Consider the following 21,849-nt stretch of genomic DNA (forward strand, 5'->3'; position numbering starts at 1 on the left):
CTGCGGTCTCGGGAGGAAACGGGGACACCAATCAATCACCTACACTAGGGTTTCTCAAACCTGCTGTTGTGCTATTGTGCCACTGCCACCCTACCCTAGGCTATGGACTGAGGCAGGGGACGGGGTGACATGACGCCAGTCACATTGTTGACAGATATTGATACAGTATTAACTGTAGCTAGACTGTACTGAGTTAGACTCAGACAGAGGCTACCTGATCAACCAGTCTCACTTCAGGGATCATGCCTCTAGGTGGCAGAATTGGTACAATCAATGCAACAACATTAGGCATAAGTGATGCAATGGAAATCTGTAGGCTATTATGAAAAACTAAGTAATGTTTTGCTTCTGTCCCAAAACCCTGTTTTATTCCAGCTATTACTGTAGGCCTACCACAGTATGAAATATGGTGGCTGAAATGAAAACACACTCAATTTTATTTTCATGACTGGTTTTATTAGCAGAAAATGAGAACACAGTAAAAATAAACACAGTTACCCAGCTACAAATAGCATAGTTTTACTATAATAAATGTACAACAGACCTAAAAAAAAAGAAAGAAAAAAAAGACATACAATATCATCTTTACATTGAGGTAAAAAAATATTTCGCCGCCTTTCACTAGGCTATAATGACAGGAGTATGAAGTGAGATCAGTGCCACTGTCAGATTATGACAGTGACAGAGTGTTTTTGGCAATCAGATGTGGTTCAGTTAAGGTCAGGTTTTTATCCATTAAACCACTAGACTAGACAAAAAGCAACATGGTTAACTGCTGAATGTGTCACTAGTCTGAAGAAGAGCAGTGTGCTTGAAACATCGCTCAGCCCACTCATGTGGTACCAAAGATAAATAGTGTGAGAACTTTTATTTTGTCTCCAAGTTGGTGGTTTGTCAGCACCCCTTTGATGTTTGACTATGGCATAGACATTTGACAAGATAATTGACAACACTTTCAAGAGAGCCACTGTAGACTTAGTGTCACAGCAAAATGTGTGTACATTTAATTGTATATTGATCTACCGTATATAAGGGTCAGTTCTTAAACTAACTTACACTGAGAATCTTGCTGATAAAGTAGCAGTTTTTCTCATACCTATTGACCTTTTGGAACATCATTAATACAGTGGAAAAAGCAGAAGAATCAATAGTTGTTTGAGATGATGAATTAGAATAGTGTGTGGTTGCGGTCAGCTGGATACGAGGAATCCACAAAATGTGTACTGGTCCTGATTAATTCCATCTTACATATTGTGATGTCACGTGAAGCTTGACCAATCCTCTCATTGGACATTATATTGAGGTATTATGTTTGGCTTAGAGGTATGGGCTTAGTGGTGACATATAATCACAATATTGTTGCAGTACAAGTACATACATGTCGGCCTTTGTTATAATTGTATAATGAAACAATGGAAACAAGACTCATAGCGTGTAGATACAGTACATACAGGTTCTATACTGTGTTCATATGGGAACCAGAGCTCTGAACATGATTATTCAAAGTTGGTGAAGCTGAAGAGGTCCATTAGGTTCTTTCAATGGAAAGAGGCATATAAAACATAGTACTCCAGAGGCGGTCACTCCAGGAGTATCGTATTTGATCCTGTATGGTGTCCTGGAACCTTATGAATAGTTTTAGTTCGGCACTGTAAATCAAAAGAGTTCCTCTTGGGCAGTCAACTCTCCCTCGATGTCTTTCTTTTTATATATAGCCTATATACTGTAAGGAAGATGTGACGCACACAGAGAGGATAGCATGCAAACAGGAGTGAAGCCTCTGATGGGCTTCAATAGCCCCTTGCATCTCTGAACAGGTCTCTGTAATCTCTGAAGCACGCTGATCCCAAAGTGTTTTTAAGTCACTTTTGTGTACACAAACAATGACAATGTGTCATACCAAAAGAATGCGAGGGGGCTGAATCCTGCACCAGTGTCATATGTCCCTCAGCACTGAGTGGTGTGGTATGAGGACAGATTGAACCCCCCATTGGTCTCCCTCAGTTTTTCTTTGTTTCTGGCCTGCACCAGACTAAATACAACGGCGGCTAGCGTTTGGCGGCCTCCTGATCGCAACCCTGTGGTGCCGTTCCTCTCAAGGTTGGCTTTCTTACTCCGCACGCTGCTGATGAAATATGTACGGACTTTCCCCTGGCGCTCGCTCACCTATAGGATAACACAAGGTGGTGGTTAGACAGATATGACTCGTGTTCTCTTCATTTTGGTATCATGCACATGCAACCCAAACCTAATATCAGAACTTCTGAAAGGATATGAATTACACATGTTTACATCATCTTAATTCTATATATATTCATGCCCAAACTTTAACATGCTGTAATAGTAACATTTGCGTACAGTTTAATTCACTGTCATTTAGATTTCTTATTCTTTATAAATAGTTTATTTCTATTTTGGGCTACTTGATTTTTGTGCACACTGAGAGCAACCAACCAAGTCAGATTCCTTGCATGTGTGAACGTACTTGTTGGACAATGAACTGATTCTGATCCTGCTAATACTGATATGCTACTGTATCAAAGTTAGAATGCAGACAGATATTGTGAATTCAACACATTCATTGTCTCGACTTTAGTCGACTATAACCCAAACCTCTATCTCAGTGGTTCTCAACCAGTGGTCCTTGAGGGACCACCAGTGGTCCTTGAGGAACCCCAGCTAAAAGATGGAGAGTTGGTAACCAAATGGACCCATATATATAGATCTTTAACTCTTGAGAGTGTAAAATGAAACCAAATGGACCCTTTCGGGTTCATTTGGTTTCATTTTACACCCTCAAGAGTTAAATATTGTTAAACATCTACATTACTTACTTTATAACAAGTCTACTCAATTAGAGAATGTAGAAGAATTTTGATCAACGTTTTGCCTGTTATCTCTCCTATACCAGCGTCAATACAGCATGGAATTGTGGAGAAAATCGTATCCAACGGCAACAACATATTCTACGTTTTGTCTCAGAGAGGCTAAATCTCATCAAATGGTGGTCTGTGGCTCAAATGCTGAATAAATAATGGACCTTGCTTGAAAAGCACTGCTCTATCTGTTGGCTGTACAACCTTTGAGCAACTCTCACCCCTTTGACGAAGATCTCACCACGCAGCTCCAGGACAAAGCCCCATTCTGCCAGGACCTTGCGCGTGGCCTCAGGCACCTGGATGCGGCCAGTCACCCCTGTGCTGTCCATGCGACTGGCCAGGTTCACCGTTGTCCCCCAGATGTCGTACTGTGGCTTGGTGGCACCGATCACTCCGGCTACCACTGGCCCATGGGCAATGCCTTTTTGTCAGCCCAGAGAAGAAGTTAATGAGGTTATTGAGATGGATTTGAACTCAATTGCTTGAGAAGTATCTATAGGAAGAATTAGAGTCTTCTCATGTTCTTGCTTTGTGATGCAGGTTAGATTTGTAAGTGGATGTGTGTAACTGTAGGCTTTGTGAAAGGAATGGCTACTTACCAATACGCAGGTTAAACTTTTGGGGTAATTGCCTATTAATCTCTTTCATGGTCTCCTGCATGGCCAGTGCAAACAGGACCATCTCACTCAGGTGGTTCCACTGATCCATATGCCCCTGTGTGTGTAAGACAGTGTTTGAATAGTACCCAATACTATTACTGGAAAAGAGCTATCAGGTTGTATATACTCTACCATATCTACAGTGTACATAACTTACTAGCAACCCACTGACACTTCCATGTTAAATTTGTATTTATGTTTCTCACTCATCACTGATTCAGATTATTTCATGTTTGCACTGTCCCACCTGTCTGTCTGGTGCCAGGCCAGACGCTGCCATGTAACAACCGCCAATGGTCTTGATTTTCTCCACCTCGTGAAAGTATGACTCCTCTAGCAACTAGTGAGAAGAAGAGAAGAAAGAAAAGAAAAACATGTTTACGTGTTAAATAAATGATTATAAAAGGAGTATATGGTGGTGCGCACCACCACCTACAGTAATGTACGTAGATGCACTGTGGCGCGACAGCTTAGCTAACAACACTGAAGAGCTCAAGACCCTGATGTTAAATAGGAGAGTGTGGTGGGCAGCGATCAAGGAGTCCCGAGTTGGTGTTGGCCTGACCACACTCTCGCATCACATCGCATAAGAAGTTAGTTTGTGTTCATTTCCAAGATGGAAATTCATGTTTAAAAAAACCTGAGAGCGCGCGCCATTCGTAATCCTATGCTCACCTCATCAAAGCCAGCAATGATCTCATTCAACATTCTGAGGCAGTCAACCCCTTCGTGTTTGATCTCCTTCTGTTCGTAGTACTCATTGAACCCAGCGATGGAGGCAAACATGACTCCAACTTCAGCATAGGACTGAGAGTAAAGCTCCTGCAGCAGAGATAGGAAAGAATTATGTGTCAAATGGTTAACATTAGTTGTTGGTCCAGCAAATGTAGTTCAAATAAGGCATGGTATTTGATTGAAGGATCCAATGGGGCACAGTTATCTAGACTAGAGGTCAAACAAAGGCTAATATGTCGTAGTCTAGGTAAAAAGAAAAAGCATCAAACTGCATTTTCCGCACATTATCATGCATGCTCCTCTGCAGGAAGTGTCGTGCAACGTGTGCAGGCAGGATGTTGTGCAGCAGACACTCATTGTGTTCCCGGAGATCCCTCATGTCTTCGACTTCCTGTTGAGCTTGTAGACGCCACAGGAAGTCCAGCCTGGCTGTGGCCTCCCACTGGAGTTCATGAGGCGATACGTCATTATCACACGTAAACAACTGGAATGACTGGCATGTCTGCCTGCCATATTGCAGCGCACTTGACTCGGTTACGTTCAAATAGATTATGGGAATTACGACTAATAAAACAATTGCTATTAACAAAACCACAACAAAGTCAAAGCAAACCATGCCAAACCCAGTGCCTCAACTGTTTAAAGGAAGTGGGGGTATAGGCTACCTGCCGTCCATTGTAGAACACAGCCACAAGAAACATGGCCATGACAAGTATGGCGATTCCTTTTCTCCTCAGATAGTGAGACCTGTGTACAGTATGTGATTAAAATAGATGTTCAGAACCGGAATAACAGCAACAAAAAAAAAACTAAAACAAAACACGAAGCTGTGAAACTATATGATGCAATAAAGTATTTGTGTTTGGTGAGTATAACAGTGGATGTGTGTGTGTATTTGAAGTAAACAGAATATATGCAGTCCAGACCTGTGCAGTGTGTCGTAGCTAAATGTGTAGAAGGCCAGGTGGATGAGGTAGGAATAGACAACCACCACCATCAGCAGCACCACCAGCTTCAGCAGAGAGCTGAGACGCAGGAACACTGCACATGTCACCATGGCGATCACTACGCTCAACACAAAGAACTACACCAAGGGGGGCAGGTGGAGAACAGTGGACGAGAGGTTTTATTGAAAAATGTTGTTAAGTAACATTGATTATATTAGCCATGGTGGAGCCAATATAAATGTTGTTAAGTTGTGTTATATATTGCCTTTATGTCTGTGTTATGGTTGGAGACAGCACTACACAGTACACAGACTAACAGATTGATCCAAATGACGTTTCATACAGGATGGTCAAGTCACTGTGGTCCTTACCTCAGGGTATGTGCAGGCTGTGAGGGGCCTTTGGTTTGGTGAATCTGTAATGAGCCTGTCCTTAACGTCAGGCACTCCTGTGTCAGTGTCCATAAGAATGCACCACAGCTGGACCCAGTCCGCAAAACATCACATTTAAATGAGAAAAAAAAAGAAACTTAAAGGAGTGTGCCACTGTCAGATGTTAAGTCAATTTGCTATATTAACTTTTATTGCAGAACGACCGGCTTACAGAATTACCGGTTAAGAAAACAAAAATAACCTATCCCATTCTAAACATGACACTTTGCTGTTTGATCCTACAATACCCAGAATTCACAGTGAAGGCTTGGTTTCTGAACAGTTCTCAAGGCCATATACTGTAGGTTTGATTGGCACAGCAGCAGATTTGAACGGAAACACATGAGGTGTCATACTATGTGTTTCCCATTCAAATCTGTTGCTGTTACTGGCTGCCTCAGATGACACTGGCAAGCAGAGACGTCAATTGGGTATGGCAAGGTATGGCAGCTACCATACCTTGGCTACAGGGGAAAAAAATTAAATGTACTAATTAAAATGAATTAATCTTGCCTATTGCTAAGGTATGGCAACATGACTGGTGTCTTGCACGCATGCGAAGGCGCCAGCAGTGAACTGATGCCACTGCTGGCAAGCACCACCTCCACAGACTGAGCTATTGCATTCCTCACCATGTCGGCGGAGGCCAGGCCAAAGTTGAGGGCGATGGCGGTGAGGGTGAGGAGGTTGCGGGCGCTGTTGTTCTCGTGGATCCAGCAGCAGAGGTGCTGCAGCGCCAGGGGCAGGTGCTTGAACTCCTCGGCCAAGGCCAGAAGTAACAGTATGGTGTAGGCGAGCAGGAAGATGGAGAACTGGACCACCGCTGGGTATGGCCTGGCAGAGAGAAAAGACAAATGAACATGTGATTTCAAGGGGGAATTGAGAAAAAGAGAATGGAAGAAATAAATAAAAGTGAAAAAAAGCGAAGTGTGTGTGTGTGTGTGAAAGGTCAAGGTCAAGGTCAATCAAGGTCAAAATCACATAATGGACCATATCGCGGAAAAAGAGAGACGTAAAACGAGCGATGTTCAGGATACAGGCAACTGTTGTGTGTTAGCCTGACACTCAGCCTGAATTGACATTTCGTTTCACTTCAACAAAAAAATTAAAGGGGTGTGGCTAGCGATTCAGGGTCTGGAACTAGGCTAGTTGTGTGTCTTTGCTGATAGGGATAGACAGTAGGCCGACAAGAAATGGGGGATAGAGATAGGGAATGACACGCAGCAAAGGCTGTCGGGATCGGGACTCGAACCCGTGACACGCTGTCAGGCTACTCTGAGCTCTGGACCGCTGCACCCACGGCCCAGGCCAGTGTTTTTGACCACATTAAACCTGGCTTCTCTAATTTGAGGAAATTGTAAAAAAATATCTATTTATTGTACAACAAAGTATATAGAGCGTAATTTGGAAAGCATGTTACTAGACAAAGGAATAGAGACACTGGACCAGTGTTGATTTCGTCGACTAAAACTATGCCGAAAAATGTTTGTCGACTGCATTTTTTTCACTGACGAAAACTAGACTAAATATATTGACAATTTCGTCAACAAAATAAAAACTAGACGTTAGGGAGGGACTAGTGGAGAAGAGTCATTTTATGTTTGGTTGCTCTCAGGTGTTGCATGCTGAAAATAGCAGATCTACAAGCTCACAACGCGTCGCAACATTCATGATGACGCCACAAAGGCCTGCCAAAATAACTTTTCAGGTGACTAAATTATGACTAAAATTTCAGGTGACTAAATTATAAAACATAACATTTTATTCAAAAGACAATGACTAAAACTAAATCTAAATTTGCTGTCAAAAACATCAGTGCACTGGACAAAGCAGTCTTCTGTACCTGGGGGCAGGGATGAGGGCCTGGGCAACCATGAGGAAGAAGAGCATGATGAAGGAGCAGACCAGGTTGGAGTTGAACATCTCATCTCTCACCTGGGAAAACTGGGACAACAAAGTGAAGATATTGTATGATGTGTATCACAACACAGACACAGCTTACTCCATAATCCTGTACATGAACTATCATGACATGTTTTCTTTAAAGGGTGCTGTGATTCCCCACCCTCTTAAAACATGATCATCAGGCATTATGATTATAGCTGGAGGAAGATTTATTTCCCAAAAAGTGTACAGAAAGTGTTAAAATTGTATTTTTTGATGTGCCCACACCCACCTGTTCATTAAGTATACGTGGTTTTCAGATGGGTGGTGACCCAGCTGAAGTTAGCCACACCCACAGTGTTGTGGTATGGTAAAAAGGGGAGGAGATGATTTTATGGTGTCATTAAAGCAGTGTATTTCAATTGGGCCTTTTGACTCTTTTTATAACCTTACTTGGGGGCCTATAGACACACGTATACAAAACAGAAAAAGTACAAAACTATGGCACCACCTCTTTAATATTTAGATGCAACATCAACTATAGCAATGGTTCTCAATGCACGGTCCAGGCAGGGACCCTTAGGATTCCTTGAGGGGCTTCCAAATGGACCCTTACAGGTCAGTAACAGTGTGTAAATGGAACCAAATGGACCATTTGCTTCCTCTTCCTACTCTCAGAGTAGGACTACTTGAAATGAAAAGGTTTGATAACCACTGGTCTAATAGTATACCTCTGTACACCCTGTACACTGTACACTGTACACAACACCATCTAAAACGAGTTCTCCCAGCTCACCTTGGTCTCAAGATGTGTGTCCTTGAACACCAGTGTCACAGCAGTGATGTGCTCCCTGTGCATTCGCTGACTGCTGCGCACTTTAATAGCATGCTCAATGCGCTTGTTAATCTCCTTGGAGGTGGACTGCCGTTCGTTTGGTAGCTGTGGCATGGAGCCATTAGTAAAGGAGGCCAGTATCTGTGAGTATAGATAACAGGAGGTATGGTTAAATGGGTCAGGGCATAATGTAATAATTACTAATTACATTACATTACATGGACCCTAGTGGCCCTATTATGGGGGCAAACATTCAGTGAAAAAAAGCAACAAGCAACTATGTACTGTTTAAGCCTTAAACAGTACTTAACTTAAACTTTAAGGCGTTAGATCCAGGAGTATACTAAACTGTGGTCTCATTACGGCATGTTCCTCATATAAAGGTGTTTTCATACTGTTTCCTACTTAAAGTTTATATGACATGCTTACATTTCATATCACCCACCACATGAACTATAGGCCTACTGAGTTCTTTGGGGAAATCAACGAATCGTCACAAATCTTTCTTGTTTGGTAGCCTCTCTGGCAGCCTTAGGAATGTAGGACCCACTTGTGATGCCACAGATCAGAGGCGTCAATTGGGTATGGCAAGGTATGGCAGCTGCCATACTTTGGCTCCAGGAAAAAAAAAGTGAAGGCGCTTGTGCAAGACACGAGTCATGTTGCCATACCTTAGCTTTTGCTGAACTGACGCCACTGCCACAGATACACAGAATGGTACAATGCACTTCCCAGTCATCTTACACATTTCATATCAATGATGTTGCCAAATGGAATTTCTGGGTTCCAGGTGCGGATGCTTTTCTGGGTTTTAGGGGGCGTGACATGCTCAGCCTTATTTCTCTCCTCCAGGGGGCAGATGAGGAAGGTGTCGATCTTGTGTTTGCGTAGAAACTCGCTCCTGTCACAGCCACGGCCATCCTCAGTCTTATAGACGCCCTGCAGGCAGTCCCGAGTGGCCCTGGAGATGTGTATCCGTCTGGATGACACAGAGGGACCATGAAGAGAGGCTTTATGTTGATACCCGACAGGTCAGCATATATATATGCATGCACGCCAGCCCGCCCGCCCGCCCACATGCACCCACACATGCGCGCACACACGCCCACACTGTACAGCTATGTGTCTACAAATATGTCCAGTGATATCTAAAACCAAACCGGAGTAACTATGCGGCATAGCTCAGGGGTAGAGAAACCGTTATTAGAGCACGAAGGGTTCCCAGTTCTAATCCGGGCTCCCCCTGAGTTAATGTCGAAGGGTCCTTGGGCAAGACTCTGAACCCCACATTGCACCCGGTGAGCAGGTTGGTGCATTGCATGGTTTCCTCCGCCACCGGTGTATGAATGTGTGCGTGAATGGGTGAATGTAATGCACAATCTCTGTAAAGCTCTTTGGATAAAAGCGCTATATAAATGCACCATTTACTATCTGACATGCTGGATTTGTCTTTTGGGTAGGAAATTTAATCTTGTAATATACTATACTATACTGTACTATTATACAAATATATTTTAAAAGAACACAAAAGTATCAGAGCAAAATAAAACATTTAGGCATTTACACTAGTGTACTCTATTATCCAGAGTGATTTAAAAAGTGCAGCATGAACTGAACAAACACTCTGTATAATCAGTAAAACAAATAAGTGCCAGCAAAACAATTGCTACAACTAGGATAGCAGGTAGATGTCAAACACAGCCTATATCTAAAAATATACTAACCCAGATAGTCACCAAATTAGATAAGGAAAGAGCGACCATTTCCCAACAGAAATATGTTCTATTGCAGTGTCTATTTTCATTTGTCATGTATTTGGCACCATCAGAAAATATTTTGTGCCAGGGACCCCCATAGAAGGTTTGGGTTGTTAAAATGTTTTGGCAGATGTACAAGCTCGCAAGTCAAATAGCCAAAGTACAGCATAGGTTTACAGTAGTAATACCAGTTCTTATGCTATATTAACTAATTTCGCTGGGGACCCCTTAAGGTGGTTGCACACTGCTGCGTTTTTCGGGCCGAATATCGGGGTGAATTTCGGAGCACGCAAATAAAAAAATCAACCTCACTTTATGTCAGTCACGTTTGCACACTGCCGCCCGTTTCGCGCACCACTCGGTCCCTTGCTCTCTCTATCTCTCTCTCTCTCCTTGCCCTGAAAAACGCATTTCGCAACGAAAAACGCAGCAGTGTGCAACCACCTTAAATTGGAACCCACTCAAGGACTCGTGGCTACTGCCTGGAGAGACAGCTAGTCTGCTAGCGGTACACATACCCTGGTATGCCCCCTGCCTCCAGCATGTTGGCGATGCTTACGTCCCAGGACCAGACATCAAACTGCCACTTCTGAAGGCCCAGCACCCCACACAGGACCGAGCCGGAGTGAATTCCAATCCGCATGTCCATGTCGTACTGCAGCTGCTTTCTCACATATCTAATTTTGGCAGGACAGACAGCAGAACATCCAAATTAATGTTCTGTCCACGGGTTGGCCTTCTCACACCCACACTTTCTGAATTATAATTCTAGCAAAGCCATCACACGCCTAGCACTCACCGTCACTTTACAGTTATGCCATTTGGACAAAGATTGCTTTAGTAGCCTAGGAGTTTTGTCTACTCAGCCATTGCATCATTAGACAAACTGCTGCGCTGATATATTGTTTGTGTGTTGTATATTGTTCTTATGTGTTTGATGTTGTGCTGTGAAACTGAATATTCCCTCTTTCTCAATAGAGGCTAAAATAATTTAACATGAAAAGGGGGAAAAAGTAGTTTGTAGATTCATAAATATTTATAAATAACACTACAAATCCCTGTAAAAGCAAAGACTCCAATAGACTCCTTTCTTCCTTTACGTCTCACTAATTATACTGTAACACTTAAGCTCTCAACTTTTTTTAATTTCAAGGACCTGTATAACTCTAAAGTGTAGAAATGGAACAAAATGGACCCCTACACACCCCAAGGAACCATGAGGGTCCCCCACTTTGTTGTAGTGGCAGAGTGTATCCAGGGAGCAGACATGCACAATATCAGCACCTTGACTCTGTTTGACCAGAATGGAACAGTGCCTTTAATTAGCATCATTGGTAAGACCTGTGAAGGAAGTAAGGAAGAGGCCCAATCTCTTTCCAATATGGCTGCCACCGCCCCGGCAGATGGACTAACCTTATGGTGTTTATCATAGCCAGGCCCATCTCAACGCAGTAGCGTGCATGTGCTTGCTGCGGCTCTGGGACTCCTGACACACAATAGTAACAGTCTCCTAGTATCTTTATCCGCATACAGTTGTGTTCCTGTTAGGAGAAAGAGAAGAGGGTGCACTAGAAACATTGCTCAAGAAATGGCGAGAAGGCAAATGAACACAATATGAAACTAATAGCCTTATGAAATTAGCATTACAGTACATGATAAACCTGTCATTTATGGTGTGCTGTGTGAAAAGTATGGCAGAAAAAGTATATTTCATATTTCAACTGATATCCGGTCAAATTGTGCATGCGGTCACCTCTGCCAAGCGGTCAAAGCCTCCAAAGAGTTCATTAAGGGTTTGAACTAGCTCCTGGGCCGACATGTTCATAGACAGCAGAGTAAAGCCTTTGATGTCGGCAAAAAGTATACTATAAAGAAGAAGAAAAGAGAGGGTAAGAGTTGGAGCATTGTTTCTTCAGTGCTCCAGTAGCAAAAACAACAACCTATTCTGTACTGTATGAATTGCACAGTAGAGTTAAATGAAATTCATGTTAGACACAGCTTTGCAAAAGCTGTTTCAGAAATCATATAAAAGCAAAACTTGTTGGACATAATTACTGAAGGCCCTCCTCAGCAATGTATCGACATACAGACACAGTATCAATATACTGTATACAGTAAAAAGAGTAAATGGTCATACTGTAGATAAACAACAAATCATTAAACGTAATGAAAACACTTTACTTAAAATGCATTATAATCCCATGTATGAATTATAATGCAATTATAACTAAGGCTTCATAACACTTGTTATAAATGTGTATAATTATGCATAACAACATAACAACAAAGTTTATTATGTATTATAAGTGCTGGTCATAATGCATTATAAGCTCAGCGGAACAGCACATTAAAACTACCATACTTTATAAAGTTATAAACATATATTATACAGTTTATAAAGTGTCTTTATATATAAATACGGAACATCTAGAATGATGGATGATTATAGTTGTAACACTTGTGTTATACTGTGTTTAATATTCAAAAGGCATAGGTGCGTGACGTGATTGTACTTTAAGTGTCTTTTGCTACAGTCACATCGCCACTCTAAGCTCTAAATCCATAAGCCTGAAAAGATTGTTTTCCTCAGACTCATTATTTCTAAACGTATGCTGTGCAGTGTTCTGTGTGCGTGAGTGCAGACCTGTACCTGACATTCTTGTACTCTTGAATATAAATCTTGTGGAACTCTTGGGGACTGAGACTGAGAGACTCATCATCCAAGGAGCTCATGTCAGCGATCATCTCCAAGGCAACGAAGCGAGGCAGGATGGACAACACCAGCCGCTCCTGCTCACACACACAACAACAGCCTCTCATTAAAGAACAGTGGTGGAAAAAGTACAAGCATGTTTTACTTGAGTAAAAGTATCAATACTCAATACTGCAACGTAGAAATACTCTGTTAGGGTGCCCTCACACCAAAATACCTTGAGTGGAATCCGCCAATGCATTTCAATGAAATGGAGCTTTTTTTCCAGAAATCCTCTACTGGCAAAAAACGCTCCATTCTCATTGAAATGCATTGGCGGATTCCACTAGGTATTTTGATGTGAGGGCACCCTACCTAGTGGAATCCGCCAATGCATTTCAATGAGAATGGAGCGTTTTTTGCAGAAATCCTCTACTGGCAAAAAACGCTCCATTGTCATTGAAATGCATTGGCGGAACGCGGATTCCACTCTCATAGGTATTTTGGTCTGAGGGCACCCTTAGGCTTAAGCCACACCAATGTACCTGCTGAGAGTGGAATCCCCCTTCCGCCAATGCATTTCAATGAGAATGGAGCATTTTCATGCTAGTAGAGGATTTCTGCAAAAAACGCTCCATTCTCATTGAAATGCATTGGCAGAATTGGCTTCAGCCTTACAAGTAAAAGTCCGGAATTCGAAATGTACTTGAGTAAAAGTACAAAAGTATTGGCATAAAAATGTACTTAAAGTACCAAAAGTACTCAATAGGCAGAATGTCCTATTTTTCAAATGTATAAAAATCTTTTGAAAATAGCAGATCTACAAGCTCACAAGATCGCAGTGCATTGTGAGCTATAGATCGGCTATTTTCAAATGGTCAAAGTGTATATAGGGCTGAAGTGATTACTGTATGTTTTGTAATAATAATCAAATCTTCAAAGTAATGTTTCAAATAAATGTATTGGAGTAAAAGTAAAATATTTTCCTCTGAGAGGTAGTGGAGTAGAAGTAAAATTATTGCAACAGGCTCTCATTAAAGACACTTAAGTACAATACATATTGCATAATATGATGATCACAGAAGGACATAACCAAATTCAGCATGACACTTGGACACAGACAATTTGCAACCCACAGATAATGACACTTGACGCTTTGAATTTTGATGAAGTATGACTTGAATTTGAAGTAGTTCATTAATTCCGCATGGACAGCCACTTGCCAGAGTTCCCCTGTAGATTTATTGAACCATACTGGATTAATCTACACTAGTGTCCGTGTGGGCAGTATTTTTTATTTTATTTGATGTATTTTGAAATTCTTTATTGGAAATAAAGCCTTAAGATGAATCTCCTTTTCAAGGGGTCCCTTGTAGATTTACATTGAATCATACTGGATTGGTTCACATTAGTGTCTGTGTGGGCAATATTTGTGGGGCGGCATAGCTCAGGGGTAGAGAAACCATTATTAGAGCACGAAGGGTTCCCGAAGGGTTCCCAGTTCGAATCGAAGTTAATGTCGAAGGGTCCTTGGGCAAGACTCTGAACCCCTAATTGCTCCCGGTGAGCAGGTTGGTGCCTTGCATGATTTGAATGTGTGCGTGAATGGCTGATGTAATGCACAATCTCTGTAAAGCGCTTTGGATAAAAGTGCTATATAAATTTACCATTTGTATTTTATTTTATGTATTTTTAAATTCTTTATTGGGAATAACCTCTTGAGATTAACCATCTGCGACAGAATACATAATACACACATTTAGACATTTAATAGCCATTATAGAAGGTTTTGTAATTTACCTGAAAAATGATAAGTAGATCGTTTTCGGTATCGGCCTGAAACTTGTGCTGTTTTGCACAAAATGCCACAAATCATGAACCGTTTCCGTTTGCAGTGAGATTCTCTCTCCCAGGAGGCAAAGGAAGAACCGCTACCCCAAATGATTCAAATCCAGCTCATGGTCTCTCTATAAAAGGTTGCTTCATGTTTTGGCCTATTGAACCAAGAACTCCCCATATAGGCCCGACCATTTGTGCCAGACTAGCTTCATGGGCTGTGACTTAAATTCTGAATAAAACCAGTAAGACTCCCTAATCGGGAGATAAGCGATAGTAGCCAATCAGGAGGGAATATGGGAAATGGGACAGATCCATGTTGATGACATGCCTTTAGAGATACTGTGTACCGCTTTGTGTGATTTTTGGCTAAAATCTTTAGGAGTAGTGTCCAAAAATGTGTTCTACAAAAATCGGCCTGATGGTGGCGCTAGAAGAGGGCTGGAGGTTGTGATTTGCCATCCAAGGGGTGTGTGTGCAAAGTTTGGCATTGATAGTGCCAACGGTGGCAGAGATAAGAGTAGTGGCAAAAGTGTGACGTGACGTGACGTGACGTGACGTGACGTGACATGACGTGACGGACGGACGGACAGACGGACAGACAGCCGGTGGAGCTTTTCATAGTAACTGTAACCTGCGACCTGATGGTCGCGACAACTAACATAGGCCTATTCATTACTTATAGAGGGAACCAACTACACAGTATATGTGGATGACAAAATCTTAGGCATATAAAAACATGGGGATGGTCAATGGTCACCAGGAAGGTCAGAAGATACAGTAGGCTATGTAATGACCGTTTGTCAACCTCCACAAGTTTCCCAACAAACTTCCAGGGGAAAAGGGTGCGTGTTAATGTGGGCTTCACTTCCTCCACACAGCTGATTCAAAGCACTTAAAGGGCCATTTCACCTCTGGGACAACCAGATCTTATTTTATTGTTGTTTGGGACACGATCAACACAATCCTGAGTTATTTTTTGTGTTCAATCTGTGTTTTGTGATATTTTAGTATTTCAGCATGTACTAGTGATGCAATTTGCATCATATGATGCAAAATGCATGAAATGGCCCTTTAACAAGCACAACGTAATCACCATACAGAGATGCAGGTGTGACAGGCTCGCAGCAGCAACAGCAACCCATTCTAGTTGTGGGCTCGCCTGGAAGGCGAGCACACGTATGTTATCTTCATTATTTATTTATTTATTTATTTATTTATAGCTATATGTGTATCTCCTCAAAACTTTGGCGCGCTTCATCTCTTAAACGCTTACACCTTTCAACACCATTCAAATTTTTATGTGTTCAGCTTACTGAGGACACGTGTGCTTGTACTTTTGGTTTTGAAATGTTTTGTAGTATAAATATAAAAAAATAAAAATGTTTAACTTTAAGCACCCAATGCATTTCCAATGGGTTTAGTGAGTGGGGACAGAGTGGAGAGAAGGATAATAGACCCATGTTTATGTTAAGGCGCTGTGGCTGCAGTGTTCACACTTCAGATATGCTATCTATATCATTGCGTTCACACAGGTCTGCTCTCTGATTTGATCCAAATGTCTAAGCTGTGTGATGTATAAAACTATAGTTATAGTTAAAACTATAAATAAATGTCCCTCTCCACTCTACTGATTACACAGCTGTGATCAAGAATCAAGTCCGGGCGATGGGATGTAAATCCCATAGCCATATATCCTAGAGCCCGCAGGGACAGTCAGCCATATTAGTGGTTGTTGTTGGTTGTCAGGGAGATATCAAAACCAATGCATTTCCAAGTCAGATCCACAAACACAATAAAAGCCATGCTCCACTCCTCAGTCTGGAGTGGCCACATAGAAGAACGCCTTGGTTATAGACATAGTGGAGGACAGATGTGATCTGGGATTGTTAGCCTACAGTATATGCACTCAATATACTCCACTACAGTTGGAGTCCATTTGACAGTTGCTGGTTCCCAAACACAGAATCAAAAATGTAGATCTAGAACACATAGAATATGTACAGTACAGTAAGGTTCAGTAGAGTACAGTAAAAGTACAGTAAGGTTCAGTAGAGTACAGTAAAGTACAGTAAGGTACAGAAAGGTACAGTACAGAAAGGTACAGTAGAGTACAGTACAGTAAGGTACAGTAAAGTACAATACAGTACAGTAAGGTACAGTAGAGTACAGTAAAGTACAATAAAGTACAGTAAAGTAGAATAAAGTACAGTAAGGTACAGTGGAGTACAGTAAAGTACAGTAGAGTACAGTAAAGTACAGTATAGTAAGGTACAGTAGAGTACAGTACAGTAAGGTACAGTACGGTACAGTAGAGTACAGTATAGTATAGTACAGTAAGGTACAGTACAGTACAGTAAGGTACAGTAGAGTACAGTACAGTAAGGTACAGTAGAGTACAGTAAAGTACAGTAAGTTACAGTAGAATACAGTAAAGTACAGTACAGTAGAGTACAGTAAAGTACAGTGAGTTACAGTACAGTACAGTACAGTACAGTACAGTACAGTAAGGTGCAGTACAGTATAGTAAGGTACAGTACAATACTGTAAGGTACTGTACCTTACAGTACCTTAAAGTATCCTATTTGTTGGGTTGGAAGCGAGCCCACACTGTTTCGAAGGAACAGTATTTCTAGTTACCTTTAGATATCACACGAATGGCACAGCTATAAGAGGAACAGGGAGTGATGCCCAACTTTCAGGCAAGGGCTCATGGGACACTGCAGGAAACTTGTGGATACCACAGTATCCTACACACACACACACACACACACACACGCACACGCACACGCACACACACACACACACACACACACACACACACACACACACACACACACACACACACACACACACACACACACACACACACACCTGTCTCTGGTTCTCTTGCTCCAGCTTGAGGCGTCCCTCGATGCAGCGCCGCGTCTCCAGGAAGGCCTGCCTCTGGGCGCGGTCGGTCAGGTAATGAATGAACAGGCCTGCTGTGTTCATACCCAGGTATAGCAGGCCTTTGGCAAACACCTGTAGCAAACACAAATTACTTTATACACTCATTCACTTCCAGTCCCTGGAGCAAAAAAAAAAACGCTTATCCGTAGTCGGGTCACGGGGGCAGCAGCTCCAGGCGAGAGCTCCAAACTTCCGACTCATGAGCAACATTAGCAACTTCCTCCTGAGGGATCCCGAGGCGTTCCCAGGCCAGTTTGGAGATGTAATCCCTCCATCTGGCCCTCGGTCTGCCCCGGGTCTCTTCCCAGTGGGACATGCAGCGAGGACCTCCCTAGGGAGACGCTCGGGAGGCATCCGTACTGGATGCCTGAAGCTGGCTCCTTTCCAAGTGAAGGAGCAGCGGTTCTTCTCCGAGTCTCTCACAGATTACTGAACTTCTCACCTTATGGGAGATGCCAGCCACCCGTCTGAGAAAACTCTTTTCGGCCGCTTGTATCCGCGACCTTATTCTTCCAGTCATGGCCCACACATCAATAGGGAAATAGGGTGTATGTTTATGTATGATACTATGGTCAAAGCTGTGGAAAAAAGACATCACCGTTTTGGTTCTCTCACCTTCCTCAACAGCACAGCATCATTGTAGTGGCGCAGTATCTCCATCGCCAGGTGTAGCACTGAGGTGAGGGAGCCGGCGCACATGGCCCAGAGCAGGGGCAGCGGGAGCAGTGTGTACGTGGCGAACAACGTGAACAGCACATACCACGACGGGTCCTTCTCCAGGCCGTATGCCAGCCCGCCGAGCACCTGCGTGGTCTGGGACAGCCAGCTGACCAGGCCAGCGTAACGAAGCCAGCGAGGGGAGTCCCTGCACATCAACACGAAGACACAGACCGCTAGCGCCAATGCCATGAAGATGCCCGTCAGCCAGCCATGCAGGATGTCCGTGGCGGCATCAGGAGCCACGGCCAGGTACAGCACCAGTATGTGTAGCTTTGCAACGGCGTCGATCACATTGGTGACGGCCAGCGAGGTGCGCCGTTGGTGACAGGAATGTTTCTGGTACAGTTTCTCCAGGTCACGGGACTTGAAGGTGTGTCTCAGCGTGGGCATGTAGACGCCACGCACGGTGTCGCCCCAGCGGACGAAGAAGTCTGCATCGGTGATGTAGTCACTCAGGCCCCCGACGCTGCTGTGCGTGCTCGTGCTGCTGCTGGTGGAACTTCGCTCGTGGCTGGGGTGGATGCGGGTGGAGGGCCTCCGCTTGGTGAACCCACGCGAGGCCTTGTTGCGTATTTGCTTGTTGATCCCCTCAATGTAGGCATCGGTCACAAACATTTTACGTGCTGGCTCCATACCCACCTGTCAAAGCACAGTATAACATTCACTGTAACATCAGTTTACAGTTTAGGCATTTAGCAGACGCTCTTGATCCAGAGGGACTAACAATAAGCAAGGTAATACTAATACATCAATACAATAAGCAAGGTAATACACCAATACGATAAATCAATACAATCAGCAAGATAATACATCAATACATCAGTACATCAAATGCGTATAAATATCAATCTAGACAAAAATAACGTAGGTAGGCCGAGCACCTGTCAGTAAAAAAGCTTTATATAAATCCTAAGAAGAAATGCTATGTGGCTTTCATGTATGGTCAATGGGGGGTATAGGTGAGCTACAAGTGCTATGGGCCTAGGTGGAGTCAGTGAGTCTGTGGTTTTTAGTGCAACAGTCTATTCCACAGTTTGGGGGCCAGGAGGGCAAATTGTCTAGGACGAGTGGACTTTTGTAATCATGCCCTGTTCCATTTCTGATCTCAAGTCATTTATTATTAGAACCAAAAGCAACACATTCCTTAGGTTAAGTTTAACTTTAACTTCAGTTAAGTTTAACTTAACCTAAGTTAAACTTAATATAAATGGTACCATTTGAACATTGTCCCTATACAGTCTTTTGCCTCCTCACTTTTATATACAGTAGCCTATACATTGTCTACATTTCTCTGTAATTCGCAAAGTCCAATTGTTAAGTTCATGTGTAAATGATGTATCACCAGTAAATTAAAGGTTGCGAAACATGGGAATTCAATGCCTTGCATGGCCAAATAAAACGTTAATTGTTTATTCACCTGCTCACTCAGCTCCTGCTGGATGATGATGTGTTTAACAGCATTTTGCCACATCATTTTCTTGCGTCGCAGCCCTGGGGAGAGGGGCGTCTGGAGGCAGGAGGGCTCCAGCAACTCCATTGGACTGATGTCCGACGTCTCCGCAAAAGTCACCATGACGATGACCTTAGTCGATCTTTGCTTGTTTCAGCCTACGGGAATACAGCAGGGCCACATTCCCTGTGGTGGTTGAAGAGAGATGATGACATTAGAAGTAGTACATTTCAGTGACTTTTTTCGTATGCAATTCAATGGGCCATGCTTTTCAATCACACCACAAACAGAGGGATCCTTATAATAAACAATAAATAAACATATGAGCCATAAACAGATGACAGTTGTCTTTTGAAGACGGTGATACTGATTTGGTTACATCAATGTATAAACAACTACAGCAATTACAACAACTACTGCAAAAACAACATTATTACAAACTTGTTATAATATAATAAGATAAGAGAGTCACAATAATTTAAAAAGAGCTGCAATTTGTGGAAAGCTTGCACAAAATGATTTTATCCACTCTTTTATGCCTGGTGTAAACTTACACTGAGAAGCTAAAAAAGGTCCAATGATTTTGGGATCAATGGACCTATATTATTAACTTCTGCTAATAAACAAAAGCCATGAATACTACAGTAATTTCAAGCCACTCTTTCACCTATACTGTAATTCAGAAATTATTTGTCCAGTGCAGGAAACATACAAATTACATTAGTGTCATATAACCATAACCAATATATGTCTTATGAGGGGGCTAAAGATATTGGTCCATTGATCCCAACCTTTTTTAGCTTCTCAGTGTAAGTTTACACCAGGCATAAAAGAGTGGATAAAATTATTTTGTGCAAGCTTTCCACTAATTGTAGCTCTTTTTAAATTATTGTGACTCTCTTATCTTATTATTATATTATAACAAGAATAAGAGTGAATCCTCAAATATCAAAACAAACATGTTTACTTTGTTTAAGTTTATTTAGTACTAATGTTCTTTTTACATCCTTTTTTTCCAGTTACAATCTCTCCATTTCTTTTAGTGGTGTGCCAAAGTCTTTGTTCAAAGCACAAAGAAGTGCCCATACAGTATATAGTGTTTAGTGGGTGTTATAACATGCCCCCCTAATTTATGATCAAGTGGTATGCATATTCAGCATGTGGGTAAGAGCATTTAAGTAGGTTCGGTGCACCAGTGGACTTATCTTGTTTTTTCTCTTTAACAGAAAATGAAGAGAAATTGAAGAGAATATTGCTGGCACTAGATAAGTGAGTATATAGAAACCAAGGCCAGAGAGTGAGGGAAGACATACAAGACTAGACGGAAGTCGAGTAAGAACTTGGATCCTAGCAACCCACGTACCGGTACATGCTCAGTGCAAAGCCACATGGTACCCCGAAACAATCTTTTACATATGAGATACATTATCTCTGTGATTTAATGCAGGGGTCTTCAATAGGGGGTCCGGGACCCCTAGGGGGTCCTCAGAGTTACTACAGGGGGTCCTCCAAATCTTTGTGTGATAAAACTTATTTTTTTCTCCTTTTTTTTTAAAAAACACTTGAACCCTAGCATCTATATTTGGAGAACTTTAGCCAAAAATAGCAGATCTACAAGCTCACAACGCCTCGCGCTGCGAGGCGTTGTGAGCTTGTAGATCGGCTATTTTTGGCAAAGATGTTTGGTGTAGAGGGGGAAAAGAGCAGACTAAGTACAGAGTGAAAGGTCAAGTTTATTAAGTATTGATGGTTCAAGTGGTTAAATATCTGAAAACACAAATTGACATGAATCCAAAATACACTGATGATTGTGCTGTCAAAACGATGAAACTATATGGAATCTATGAAAAGGTTGTGGGGGTCCCTGCTTCATCTCTCTCTCAACTAAGGGGTCCTTGGCCTGAAAACGTTGAAGACCCCTGATTTAATGTTTTGGAGAAGTTCCCACGTGTTGGACAAGGTACACAACCTTAAACAGACTCCACCCACCCTGCCTGTTGCTATATTTAGACATGAGCTGGTTAAAGCCCAGAGCTAAACTCCTCATGGCTTGACATAGAGTCACAACTCAA

At 42.4% G+C, this 21,849-nt stretch overlaps 1 protein-coding gene across 1 annotated transcript; it reads right to left on the reverse strand.

Moving 5' to 3' along the window:
* Positions 1–1,947: 1,947 nt before the first annotated feature.
* On the reverse strand, positions 1,948–19,900 carry LOC308300937 (adenylate cyclase type 8; the record flags this gene model as incomplete). The annotated part of the gene is made up of 20 exons (XM_080744834.1): positions 1,948–2,166; positions 3,098–3,300; positions 3,479–3,593; positions 3,786–3,878; positions 4,214–4,360; positions 4,557–4,715; positions 4,939–5,020; positions 5,200–5,357; positions 5,592–5,699; positions 6,284–6,485; positions 7,495–7,595; positions 8,332–8,511; positions 9,115–9,349; positions 10,646–10,804; positions 11,541–11,668; positions 11,881–11,992; positions 12,778–12,917; positions 17,530–17,679; positions 18,223–18,966; positions 19,745–19,900. 20 exons carry the CDS (start codon positions 19,898–19,900, stop codon positions 1,948–1,950), a joined length of 3,591 nt encoding a protein of 1,196 aa, XP_080600960.1.
* Positions 19,901–21,849: the final 1,949 nt, after the last annotated feature.

Source organism: Nannobrachium achirus, assembly GCF_963921795.1.
Source record: "Nannobrachium achirus genome assembly, chromosome: 16".
In the NCBI taxonomy this organism is placed as follows: domain Eukaryota; kingdom Metazoa; phylum Chordata; class Actinopteri; order Myctophiformes; family Myctophidae; genus Nannobrachium; species Nannobrachium achirus.